Genomic DNA, 13,522 nt, shown 5'->3' on the forward strand with positions numbered 1-13,522 from the left:
ATCTCCTCTATATATATAGGAGATTTTGCTCGCTTCAGTTACAGCTCACTTATTTTTGGGACAACAGTTGTGGAAACAATTCAGATTTTAATAGTTCTTATTCTTGCTAATGTAAAATGAGTTTTTTTAACATGATCTTCTGTTTAGTGGCATTATACCTTAAAGCTTATGTTTTTCTCATCAAGAGTTGTTTTATTGCTTCTGTATGCTCACACACATACTAATATATTTCTTTTATTGTCTATTTGATCTATGGATTCTAAATGCAGACCTTATTGAAAAAATTTCACAAGGGCCCCCCTAAAGTCAGAACACAGGTATTATTTTGAAAATTTTATTCATACGCATGTGTGAGCATATTTGTCTTGTAATTTTACAACATTAGATGATATTGCACTTTAATATCTGGATTTAATAGATTAGCATTGCGGTGGCTGCCTTGGCTGTTCATGTTCCTGCGGAAGATTGGGGAGATGGTGGCATTGTGAAGTGGCTTAGGGATGAGATGAATTCTCATCCAGAATTCATACCGGGATTTTTAGAGCTACTCATGGTTTTGCCTGAGGTATGAATCATGCATATTGGAGATTCATTCTTTATCAATTTATTTATTTACTTTTTTTGTTCAAGGAAAATTTTTCCCTTTTAATCTAGCAACACTTTTGTGGAAACTATGGTGGAAATGATGTCAAGTTGATGAAATCATTCTACTAAATGCAACAAGTGGTGCAACTTGATTTGGTTTGAGTTGTATTGGCCTCGATCCCAAATTGAATCAACCAAAGTGTAATTTCCATTTTCTTAACCCTGAATCAGCATATGAACTAGTAGAACCATACTAACCCAACACCTGCAAAGTTCAAGTTGGTTGATGAATTCTTCAAATTGTTCTATTACAATATGAGATAGAATGTCTTCAACCCCTTTTTTTTGGATGAATGGTGGCCTAATAAAATTTAGAAGTCCTTTATCACAAAGAAATCTTATCAAGGATATCAATCTATAGCATACCTATAGACAATATCTAATGTATGCAATCATATTTGTAAAGAGGCTGACCTTGATTCTTCTTCTCATCCTCTTGGAAAAAAGGGTCAATTCTCTTTTAGTTAGTCATGATTTTGGAAATAAATCAATTGAAATATGGCATAAGGTATGTAGAGTTATATGATAATTTTTTTTTTTACTATTTATGTAAAGTAGGTTCTTGGTTTTGGATTGGTTTCAAATTTCAATACACCCCAATCTAGAACTTAACCAAGAAAAGTTTGTTCTTCTCTTACCTAACCTAGGAGAGTGCTAAACCCCTAAAAGAGCGGGATTAACTTACCTTAGAGGTTGTCGGGTTGGTTTAGTTCTCTGGTTGCTTGTACCCTTGAGGGCATCCATGCAAGTGCACTTTTGCTTGGCTTTTCAGGAAAAAAAATTTATGCTTGGTTTGAAAATGGATTGAAGAAGCATCCATATAATGTCTTTAAGATTTGTGCAATAGATGGTGTTTGTTTTTGTTTTTAAAATTATGGTGTTCGTATCTGAATACTTGGGTGTGCCCCACTTTATTTATTAGGCACTGTTATCCAATAAAATTTCCATTTGGCTATAAAAAAAGGGAAAAAAGGAAGAATCCTACACTAGGTTTAATCTAATGCGGATGTGGATGGAAATATAACAAAAATTTTTGGCCATCCATTGCAATGCATAGAGCTTTTTCAGTGAATAGTTATTTATAATTTGCTGAACTTATTCTTATTTAATATAAAAAATAATTTGCTGAACTTTGTGAAAGACCACAATGCTTTACATTAGCAAAAAAGGGAGTTTTAACCTTGGTATCCAAGATATATATATATATTTTTTTGATAGGTAAAGAAAAATTTCATATAAAAAGAGATGCCAAAAAAACGACTCAAGGTATACAATACCTATACACCCACCTCCAAAAAGACCAAAAGGAACCTAGATGGCCCAGAAAACAACCTTAATTAGAGCCCAACCAATCAATAAAATTAACTATAGTTAGAGGGTAGTCAACCATAAGCAACTTAGCCTTTGACCAAATAGAAAAAACAAAAGAGTATTCGGTCTCTGGATTGACAACACATCATCCTTGAAGGCCAATCTATTTCTCACCTTTGAAATCGTCCAAAAAATGTAAAGAGGAGTAACTCTCCACTCCTTCTTGCGCTTTTTGCCCACAAAAGAACCATGCCAGCTAAGGAGAGTCTCTCTAATTGAAGAAAGCAACACCCAAGACACCCCAAATAAAGTAAAGAGTAAATCCCATAAGACCCTTGTTTTTGAACAATGTAGAAGGAGATGGTCTATGGTCTCCTCTTTCTCAAGACACATAAAGCATCTATTTGCCAAGGCCCGTCTCTTTTCTGAACAATATCCAAAGTTAAGGCTTTGCCCCACGTGGCCTCCCATGCAAAGAAACTAATCTTAGGCTGCACACACACATTCCAAATGCAGCTAGCAGGAAACAAAAAACGGACAACCCGCTTCTAGTGGACTTGATCGAGAATTTTCCACTCTTTGTTTCATTCCAAGACACCATATCATCCACATCTCCAAGTACTCTCTTTCCATGTAGTTGCTCCAAGAATCTTTCTACCTCCTCTACCTCCCAATCATTGAATGCTCTTGAAAAACAGGGGTTCCAACGACCCCAACCCCCCTCAGCCAAGGGGTCCCAAATATCTGCCACCCACGCTTCCTTATCAATAGACAAAGCAAACAAGGAAAAGACACACACAAAGGGGAATCCCCGCACCATCTATCCCGCCAAAATCTCACCCTCCGCCCATTTCCTACAATGAATAACATCCTAGCGTCCACCAACTCCCAATCCATCCTTATTCATTTCCACAACCCCACACCATGCACCTCTCTCACTTCCCAAGAGCACCAACCCTCTCTATCTTCCCTCTAATCACTTGATTCCACAAAGCCTCTCTCTCATTTGCGAAACACCAATTCCATTTAGAAAGAACAGCCTTATTGAGAATGAAAAGACATTTGACCCCCAAACCCCCTTTCTTCTTACTTAAGCACACCAACTCCCGTCTTACTAAATGAGGCTTTCGCCCCAAATTACCACCACCCCAAAGGAAGTCCCTTTGAATTTGCTCTAGTCTCCGTCTAACTGAGCTTGGTAAGCACAACAATGACATAAGATAGAAAGGTAAGTTCAACAAAGTGCTTTGGATTAGAGTCGCCCTCCCTCCCTTGGATAAATATTGTCTCTTCCACATGGCCAACCTTCTATGGAAATGCTCTTCCACTCCATCCCACACTGTTACTGACTTAACAGAGCACCCAAGGGCATGCCCAAATAAGTGGACGGTAGACTACCCTCTCTACAACCAAAGTCCAAAGCAAAATCATCAATATTCTCTATCCTCCCTACTGGAATGAGTTCACTTTTTTCCAAGTTTATTCTCAACCCTGACACGACTTCAAACCACATAAGTAGCTAACTAAGGTAAGTCAAATGGTCTTGATAAGCTTTGCAAAACACCAAGGTACCATCCGCAAACAACAAATGGGAAATTAGAACCCCTTCTTCACTCCTACCCTTCACCCTACAACCCGACATAAAACCTCTATCCACAACCCTTTTAAGGAAAGAGCTAAAGACCCCCATGGCAATCACAAATAGATAAGGTGAAAAAGGATCGCCCTGCGTCAATCCCCTTGAGCTTTGAAAGAATCCCGTAGGGGTTCCATTAACCAACACAGAGAAGCTTGCAGTGGATATGCACCACTCGATCCACCCAATCCATTTCTCTCCAAAACCCATTTTCTGCATAGCTGTGAGAAGAAAAGACTAGTCCACATTGTCGTATGTCTTCTCTATGTCCAGTTTGCACAAAATGCCATTCTCATTATTCTTGAGGACCGAATCAATGGCTTCATTAGCTATCAGCACCGCATCTAGGATTTGTCTACGTTTCACAAAAGCCCCTTGAGCCTTAGAGACCACCTTTCCAACCACCTTTTTTAGCCTGTTGGCTAATACCTTGGCCAGCCACTTGTACAAACTTCCCACCAAACTTATAGGCCTAAAGTCTCTTAAATCTTCAGCCCCCGCTTTTTTTGGGATTAAGACCATAAAAGTTGCATTTAAGCTTTCAACAAATTGCCATGTTTATGGAATTCCCTGAAGAAACTCATCACATCAACCTTCACAAAGTCCCAAGCAAACTGCCAGAAAGCCATAAAGAAGCCATCAGGCCCCGGAGCCTTATCACCATTACATCCCAACAACATATCAAACACCTCTTCTTCGGTGAAAGGCACCTCCAAAGCGCATGCATCCATCTGCTCCAAAGTCTCACACTGCAGCCGGAAATAGGATGCCAGTCCCCCGGATTGGATAGCAAAGACCTAAAAGCATTGACTATCCCTTCCTTGATTCCATTCTCCTCCGTAAGCCAAACACCATTAATCCTAATTCTGTCCACATTGTTCCTTCTTTTGTGAGCATTGACCATCTTGTAAAAGAAACCCGTATTTCTATCACCCTCTTTTAGCCACACTTCCCTAGATTTTTGCCTCCACGTAATCTCTTCAAGTAAAACCCATTTTTTATATTCTTCCCTTGCTTCTGTTCTAGCTTCTAGCTCTTCCAAGGACAGTATGCTATTCTTCTCCTTAGCATCCCAAAACTCCACCTGCTCCAAAGCCAAAATTTTCCTGTATTCAACCCTACCAAAGATGTCTTTATTCCACTCCTTCAATTTAGACTTCAAAACCTTTAGTTTTTCCGCCAAAATAAAACTTGAAGAGCCACTAAAGCTGTCTCCCTCCCACCAAGACTTCAAGAGATCCTTAAAATCCTCTACTTTTAGCCACTTATTCTCAAATCTGAAAGGGGAAGGACCTCTTCTCAGACCCCCTCTGTCTAAAAGAATCGGAAAATGGTCAGACACAGGCTCCCTCCTTTGCTGCGCTCTTCTAGACTTAAGATGGCATTAAAATCCCCAACAACACACCACGACCCATTCCAAAGCTCCTTTATGGCTCCCAACTCATCCCAGAAACACTCCCTATCTCTCCTCATGGTTGGGCCATAAACCCCTGTAAAAGTCCACATGAAACCATCCTCACAATTCTTAAAAATACATGAAATTGAGAACATTCCCTTTTGTAGGTAGACCAAATCCAACACCCTATTATCCCAGAACACCACTATACCACCAGCAGCACTCCTTGAATCCATAGCTCCCCATTCTAGAAATCTCCCCACTCTTAGACTATGAATAATACCCCTTGACATTTCCTGGATCTTGGTTTCCTGTAAGCAAACCAAATCCACCTTATTCTTCTTTATCAAAGCTTTGATCACCTTCCTCTTATCACAATTATTAGCCCTTCTTACATTCCAGGAAAGCAGTCTAATCTTCATTTAGACCTGCAAGTACTACCCCCTCTTCTCCTCCTCCTCCAAGATAGTTCACTGTCCATTCCAGTTTTCTCAACTCTCTTTCAAATTTTGACGACTCCAATTTTTTCATTTTCCTACCATCCAACTTCCCTTTCTGAAGTTTCCTCTCTTTCATTCTTTTTAGTAAAAACAAAATCTCCCCTTTGAAACCCTTCGTCGACATTCCAAGATAACAACTGAACTTAGCCAAGCAACTGGAATGCCAGCACGACTCACCCACTTCATTCCTCTCCTCCACATCCTCTTGGAAAGCCCTTTCCGAAACCCCCTCAATCACCTCCTCGACAACCCCATTAGCCCTTCCCGACAACTCAGAGACCTCCACCTCCCTCCCATTCGCCAAAATCACCCTTAAAGGGCCCAACTCTGCTCCCCTGATTGCTTTTGAACCACAACCCTATTCGGATCCCCCAGTAGTGGCGACAATTACCCTATCCCGCCCAGAAGGAGTAGAAGATTGAGAGAAATCCTATTTCCCCAAAGAAAACCAAGAACAAGGATAGCAATCTGTGTACCTGGAAGCCTCCTCCATCAAAGCTTCGTTGGTAATCTCTGTAAAATTTAGCGCTGGTGGAGACGACCCCAACTGAAGACCAAAAACTTCCTTGTCTGGTCCTCCACAGTCATGAAGACCCTTGCAAGTCCTATCCCCATTTAAAGCTTTAGAATTGGGTCGTCCCACCAACTCTGGGCCTTTAAAGACTCCGACGTGGGCCGACCCACTTCCAAAGAGTCTTTTAGGATGACGCTAACTTGGCCCTTCTCGTTGGGCCTCCTCTCTATTACCATCTCCTTTACCCGACCCAAAGAGCTAGAACCTTGGGTTATAGACCCGATATTTGGGATCTCCTCCCAAACAAACTGCATGCTTCCTCTGGTCACATCAACCTCTGCCCCTCTTGCCGACACAAGGGCAAAGAGCTCAACCTTCCTTTCTTTTCTGCAGTCACCTTCACCAACTTCGCACGACACAACAACCTTTGTAGACTGCCCATGCGTCTGTACCTGCTCCACATTGCAAACGACGCGTGAATCACCTTCTCCATCTTCCCTAACCTCCTGCTCCTTACCTGTTCCATTTCTGATCACTGGAGCCACTTCCGACACCCCTGGTTGCACTTCCCACCACAACTGAATAGCATAACAAGAAGATCCAATTGCCACCTACAAAGAGCTTGACCACTCTAACCCCTTAGATTTCACTAATGATCTAGCCCATTGAAGCTCCTTAAAAGCAGCAGTGTCTTCATCCACAGCAACAAATCCCCCACAACATTCCCCAATCTTTCTAAACACTTCCTGACTCCAAAAATGCAGTGGCAAGCCCACCACTCTCACCCAAACTTCCTTAACTTGCTCGCCATTTTGAGAACACCCCACTTTTGGGTCCCACCTTTCCAAGTGCAGAAACGATTCCTTAAAACATCGATGCCCTCTTAAAAGCACCTTGTCTGCCTCTTTTTTATTCTCAAACTTGATCAGTATGAAAGGGCCCCCTAACCTTGCAAACTTCACCCCTCCTTTAATGTTCCAGTGAGATCTTCCCCAACTGCCCAAAGCGGACAAATCTGGAGTTGACACGGGAGACCCTCCCCATTTCCCAACCAGCCATCGGTCCAAAAATTCCCTTCCGCTTAGCACATCTTTCTCCCCCAACTGTAACCACACTGCTTCCCCTAATCTTCTCGCTCTTGTTTTCACCGCATCAACATAGGAGTTTTTGGCCTTCCCCTCAGAAACCCCAACTCTACACTCTGTCCTATAGAAAGCGGAGATTCCCCTGGGCTCATCACGTGTCGATACTCTAAGAGAACGAAGCTTTTCAGCCAACAAGACCCAACCTCCCAAAATACCTTTCCCCTCCGGAAACATTAAACAATGCCTCTTTGTTCCCGAGTCAACCACAAAGCACAATAAGAACCTGCCTGCCTCATTTGCACGATTTTCCAATTTAAACTTCCTACCTCCATCCTCCCAACTTTTAACAAATCTCTGAACAAACTCACCCTACAATAGGCCTCCACTCCCTCTAATAGACAACACAAGCTAAGGCTTCCAAACTTGATCCACAAAGTCAAACCTCTGCTCCTTTCCACAATGATCCCCTTAAGTTTCTCCCCAAACACATCCATTGAAATTTCAAAGGACTTTGAGTCCACTGCAAACCAACATCCGCCTCATCTTTTATCAACCATTTCAACGCCATATTATCCAAGATATATATGTATATATATATTGGAAAGACCAAAAAAGGAACAACAACAAAGACAGGCTTACATGAGATGAAAGCACCTCAAGTAATCAAGCAACTCCAAAAAAAAGGTTAACCACCTTTAACCAATCCCTAGACCAATAAAAAAGAACTTGGAAGAAAGACTCTTTTAAAGCCCGATTCACACGTTCACGGTCTTTGAAACCCAAACAATTCATGCATTCATTTATTTGTTGTATAAAAACCTACATTATTACAAGATAAGGAGGAAAGACAATAAGCCCTTAAACATAGAAAAGAAAAGAAGTAAAAAAGAAAAGTACAATGAATGAAGGCTAACATTTAGCTCGATACCCCATGCATTAAGTAGGACATAAATGCCCATTGAAATCAAGGATTGCTTCTCCTTTCTTGTGTAGGACTTGGTCCTTGTTGATAGAATGTGGTATCTATTGAACTCAATCTTCTTGTGATATGCAAAATCTCTCTCATGCCCTCCATGAATCTGTAAAATTGGAACCTTCCTACATGCAAGATCCGCTTTTAGCTTCATTCTACCCCATCCCACCACTTCAAGATGAGCAAGGACCTTCTTGTTGTTAGTATGCCCAAAACCTGGCATCTTGCAACAAGATGATTTCATTTTGTCCACTTGCTTCTTGAACATAGCTTCAATTCCGATCTGAATTGAATTCCCTAAGAACACGCATCAAAATTTGGGCTATGTTTAGTTCTATTCTCTAAGAATAGCTTGATGTCCTTGAAGAATGAAAAAATACGAAGGAGTTCTAAAACTCATTTAGCTACTTATTTTTGGGAAATCGTTCTTTGAGAACATGGTTAGAAATGTTTGCCTAATATATATCATTTTCTTGTTACCTAAAATGTAAACTTTATAGTCAAATTGGTAGCTTAACATGGTGTGTGAATGCCATTTTCTGGGAGGCTATAAGTTTGAACCTATTTACTTGTTTATTTACCTCATTTATCACCGTGTGCAACTGAGAGGAGGCTGCATATGGTGCTACTTGTTAATTTGATGTTTGCATCCCTACATGCAAGTTGGGGCTGCACTTGAGAGGAGGTATTAACCCTATATACTTTCTCCGTTCATTACCTAATAACTTATGCTTTTGGGTTAAATTGATTGCTTACTTTAAAAATAAAGTATTTTCAAATAACTAATAAATTGGTGTTCTTTTCACAATTAATGCATTTTTCGTTTCTGATCAAAAAAATAAGTTGTTGTTCTTTATCTTCAGCTGTTATTGTCATAACACAAGAAAACACAGAGAAAACATTAGACTGTTGCTTCCCCCCACCCATGCAGTTGGTGGAGAGTTCTGACTAGGGAGTAAAGAACTGATAATTGCTAGCATAAGTGGCTCCATAGGCCCCTAAAATACATACAAAAGACTCCTTTCAAACTCCTCAAGGAATGAAGGTCTAGGAATGCCCAAAATCCAAAATTTTCCCCTATCAACTTGACAGGGCTGTACTTATTCTCAACAATTTTATTGTTTCTTTCCAACCAACATCCCATACAAAAATGTCTGAACAACAAAAAGCATAAAAAAATTTGAGTGTTGAAGGAAAATTGGGTTGTCAATCAAGCTGTTTGATGAAATTTATCATTAACCTATGAATATAAGTCACCTTTCAACAAATTACTCATAGTTAAATTAAATCTAGTAAATAAAATATTTTTCTGGTGGACTGTTTTGGGATTCTTCTCTTGGCTTCTCTTTTATCTATCAAAAAAAGAAAAAAGAAAAAAAGAAAAATCAGATGCTTTAGAAAAGACATCTCTAATTCAATCTGATTTCACTTTTTTTTTTTACTGTATTTCTCTATTGAATGGTCATAGTAATTTTATTGGTATATACTAAGGGACTTGTTAGGTGTGTCCTATTTTATATTAGCATGTACTGTATAAATCACTTGAACCTGGAATATTAACCGTTGTTTGGTTGAATACAAGGTCTTTTCCTTTTTTCCTATCAAACAAAAAAAAAAGAAAAAAAAAAAGAAAAAAAGGAGAGAGTTCATTTTTGAAAAAAATGTCAATCTATTAGTTGAGACTGATGTTTGCCCTATGTGTTTCATAAGCTGATATGGTTTCAAATTTACAAGTTCAAGATAATTTTCTTTGCTCATCATATTAGTTTTCTCAGCTATTACATGAAGCAGTCCTTTTTTTTTTTGGATTTATTTTTCCGCTTTTTCTGAATTTCCCAAATTTTCTACCCAAGTTTTTGGGCTAAATTTAATTTTTTGCAAACAAACTTTTCTGAGACTGAAATGAGATTTCTGAATCTCTACAAAGAAATTTAGATTCAGGAAGAGGCCAATTATCTCCATCTTCGTTTATTGTCAGTTTGATTTAGAACCCTCACTGAATTGGATGGTGAAATTTAGAAATTACTTCTTGTTTTATGAAAATATATAGCTATCTGTCTTTGACAATGTTCTGTTCTATGTGATAGAGGACATTCTTGACTTTTCAATGCCCTTAATTATGAGCGGCCTTTACAAAAGTCAAATGCAGAATTTTAAAGTTGTGTTAGTATGTATAGAATAATAAGGTTGTGAATGAATTCTTTTTACTGCCCTAACTGTCTATCTTTCTTGTTTTGTTTTCATACTCAGGAAGTTTTCAACTACAAAATAGCAGCTCGTCCAGAAAGACGCCGTCAATTTGAAAAAGAACTCACTTCTGAAATGGAGGTTGCTCTGAATATCTTGACTGCTTGTTTGAATATTAATGAACTAAAAGAGCAGGTGCGAGCTCTTCATTTTCTGTCTATCACTTTGTTAAGACTGTTAATAAGATATGCTTCCTAGCCCTTCTTGAGGTGGTATTGTGCATGTGTGTGAAATCGAGTTTGTTATCTTCAAATTTCAGGTCCTGCTGAAAATGTAGCTCATAATTACTGTTTTATTTATATTGCCGTGCTACTTCTAATTTCACTAAGATGCTTGCCAGTTTTTCTTTGATGTCCATTTTCTTTGATCAATTTATATGTCTTGGTTGTTGGTGCTGAATGTTGACTTGGAAAATGAGATTCTTGTCAATTTATAGTATTTTTGAACATGTAGATGGTAGGCTAAAATCAGCTCTTTGTTTTTACCCAAGAATACGTAAAAGTATAGGATTTGAAACTAGACAGTAACAAGTTTCGTGAATAGAATTTTTCCTTACTTCAATCTAACTTTTATTAATAAAATTTTTTATTACCTGCAAAATGGAAGGAAGTTCATTTCTGATTCTCAATGGCAATGTGCTTCCATAGAGAAAAGAAGATGTTGGCTTTCTGGTGTTGATTGTTCTTAATTTTTTCATGTAAGAAGTTATGCATGAACTGTAGACATAGGATTGTTTCTTTATTTGGCCATGATTGATCAGCTAAGTTATTTGTCTCTGGAATGTTTTTTCCAGATCTTTTTATTTTCATTATTTATTGGCCACCCTTTTTTTTATTCTTATTTTTTTTTTTCTTAATCCCAATCAAGCTGGATCATCTGTTCTGGCTTTTATAGTTTGTCAAAATCAATGTCGTTAGTTGAATGAGTAAAATCCTGCCACTGTGGAAATTGCTTTTTCTAGCTCAATCCCAGTTCTCACACTGCCTCACCTTTTTCTTTTGGGAAAGAAAATAGAAATGCTAAAAATAAACTATCAACAGCATAGACCTTGGTACATGTGAATTATGCAGGTAACCCATGGCAGTGGCACAGACAAAAGCCTAGGCCAGTCCAGCCTATCAATGATATCTACAAAAGACAAACTTCCTTTCCCAAGGAATCCTTTGACCAAACAAAGTATGTTTTTTATAAAAAACAATTTGCTCATGTAATTTTGACATCTATATATCTTTAAACGCCTTTCATTCTCACTTCTTCACTGAAACTAACTCGGAGGGAGTATCATCCATTTTTTTTATTGATCGGCAAATAAGAACACACACACACATATGTGAAACGCCAATCAAAAGAGGCAAACATAGCACACATTAAGTATAGATGTGAGAAAACAAAAAGAAACAATCTACAACCACAACCCTAATCTAGTCCTTGGAGCACAACCACTCAATAAAATTTGTCAAGGATAGTGGACCAACTTGACCATCAACTAGAAGGTACCCACGAGACCACATGTATAGATTAGATGTATGGAAATTCTTAATAGATTGGTTTGTGCATTGCATCCCTTCAAAGGTTCTTCGGTTTTGTTCCTTCCAAATTGTCTAGAAAAGACAAAGAGGAGTGGATCTCTGAACCTTTCTACTCTTTTCGCTGACAAAGCTCCTATTCCAACCTTAACAAGTCCTTCTCTGAATATGGGAGAACCATGAAATGCCAAATAAAGAGAATAGAAAGCACCATGGCCCTCAAGCTTTCCCACAATGGATGAGAAGATAGTTACCATTTTATTTTTTTTTTAAATTTTTACATATGGCAATAACCTGCCAAAAACTTTTCTCTCCTTTTAAGTTGGTCCATTGTTAGAATCCTTCCCCAAGCTGTTTCCCACACGAAAAAACCAACTTTGGTAGGAGCCCATGAGCCCCACACTATCTTTGAGGAGAAAGACACTTCACCCTTCAACTCCATGCTCTCCTGTTCCTCTTGGCAACAGTGCTTCCTTGCCATCTGGTTGAAGTGTCTTTCACTGATAATCTTATTAGAAAAGCAGCTCCTGTCCAGGTATGGAAACTGAGATAAGGGACATTTGCAGTGAGTAGCTTGTTTATATTTAGCAACCATCATATTCTATTCCCTTCCTTTACAGGATTGGACTAGAGCAGCATTTCCATTAGGTAGAAAATCAGAAATCTTTCAAGTGTTCATTTTTTTTCCTATAGCACAAAATCCCATGATTCCTAGACTGTCCCTCTTATGTAGATAATCCATCGTTAGAATTTGATGAAATGTTGGAAAACTTCTCTTCGTCATTGTTTCTATATATAGCACCACCAAAAGGTTCAAACTGCATCCTCTTGCTATTTGCCTGGGGGATTGTGTATTACTTCTGAACTCCTTAGTCACTAGAATAATTCCTGTCCATAGCCCTAGGAGGGCTTAGTAATTGAAAAAAGTCTGTCTACAGTATCACTCATTGGGAGAACCATATTCTTGAGGTAGAATTACAAAGTTTGGTGATTTGTCAACTTCCTTTAATTACAAAGTTTTGGTCTTTTGGCATCAGGATATCTGTCTTGCAACTCTGCTTTTGCTTCATTGCTCGTCCTTCTTCCCCATCTTTTTGGTAGTGAATCTGGGATTCTGGTGGAATGGTGTCTCATTCTTTCTTGTTTCTTTACCTGTAATACTATTTTCCTTATTCTGGCATATGTCTCCTACAGAAATGGATCCTCAAGTATGTAAAATGCCCAGAATGTCCATTATTTTTGTCTTTTCAAGTCTCCTAAAGGCCTGCCTGTTAAAGTCAGCAGTTCTTTTCCTTCAATAGTTTCAACTTAAGGTGCATAGGTTCCTTTCCTTCTCATGTTTTTCTATTTTAATACAATTGTTCGTTTCTGATCAAAAAAGAAAAAAAAGGGATCTCACGAATCTGCCACAGCACAACAAAACAGACCACAAATAAAATATTCCCAAAAGTAAAGAATGGGACCACTTTTATGCTTGGTTTGACTCGTGTAAATTTGTTTAATTCAAACTTAATTATAACATTGCTATCTCCTTAATGAATGACAGGCACTTGCTCATTCATTTTTTAAGAATTTTCACATTCATTATATCACGTTTTGTGTAATTGGTTTGATTTTCCTTTATGTTGTTTTGCCGAGTTACTTATGTTGAGTGATCATATCATTCTTGTTTTATAGGAGCATGTTAGA

General features: G+C 38.5%; 1 protein-coding gene across 1 annotated transcript in view; it reads left to right on the forward strand.

Moving 5' to 3' along the window:
- Positions 1 to 13,522, forward strand: part of LOC117934507 (transportin MOS14) — a 61,731-nt gene that overhangs the window by 26,431 nt on the left and 21,778 nt on the right. The window contains exons 4-6 of the mRNA XM_034856222.1: positions 270 to 317; positions 419 to 565; positions 10,311 to 10,442. Coding sequence (XP_034712113.1) covers positions 270 to 317; positions 419 to 565; positions 10,311 to 10,442 — 327 coding nt within the window. The remainder of the gene's footprint in view (positions 1 to 269; positions 318 to 418; positions 566 to 10,310; positions 10,443 to 13,522) is intronic.

This window comes from Vitis riparia, chromosome 17 (genome assembly GCF_004353265.1).
Source record: "Vitis riparia cultivar Riparia Gloire de Montpellier isolate 1030 chromosome 17, EGFV_Vit.rip_1.0, whole genome shotgun sequence".
Taxonomy (NCBI): domain Eukaryota; kingdom Viridiplantae; phylum Streptophyta; class Magnoliopsida; order Vitales; family Vitaceae; genus Vitis; species Vitis riparia.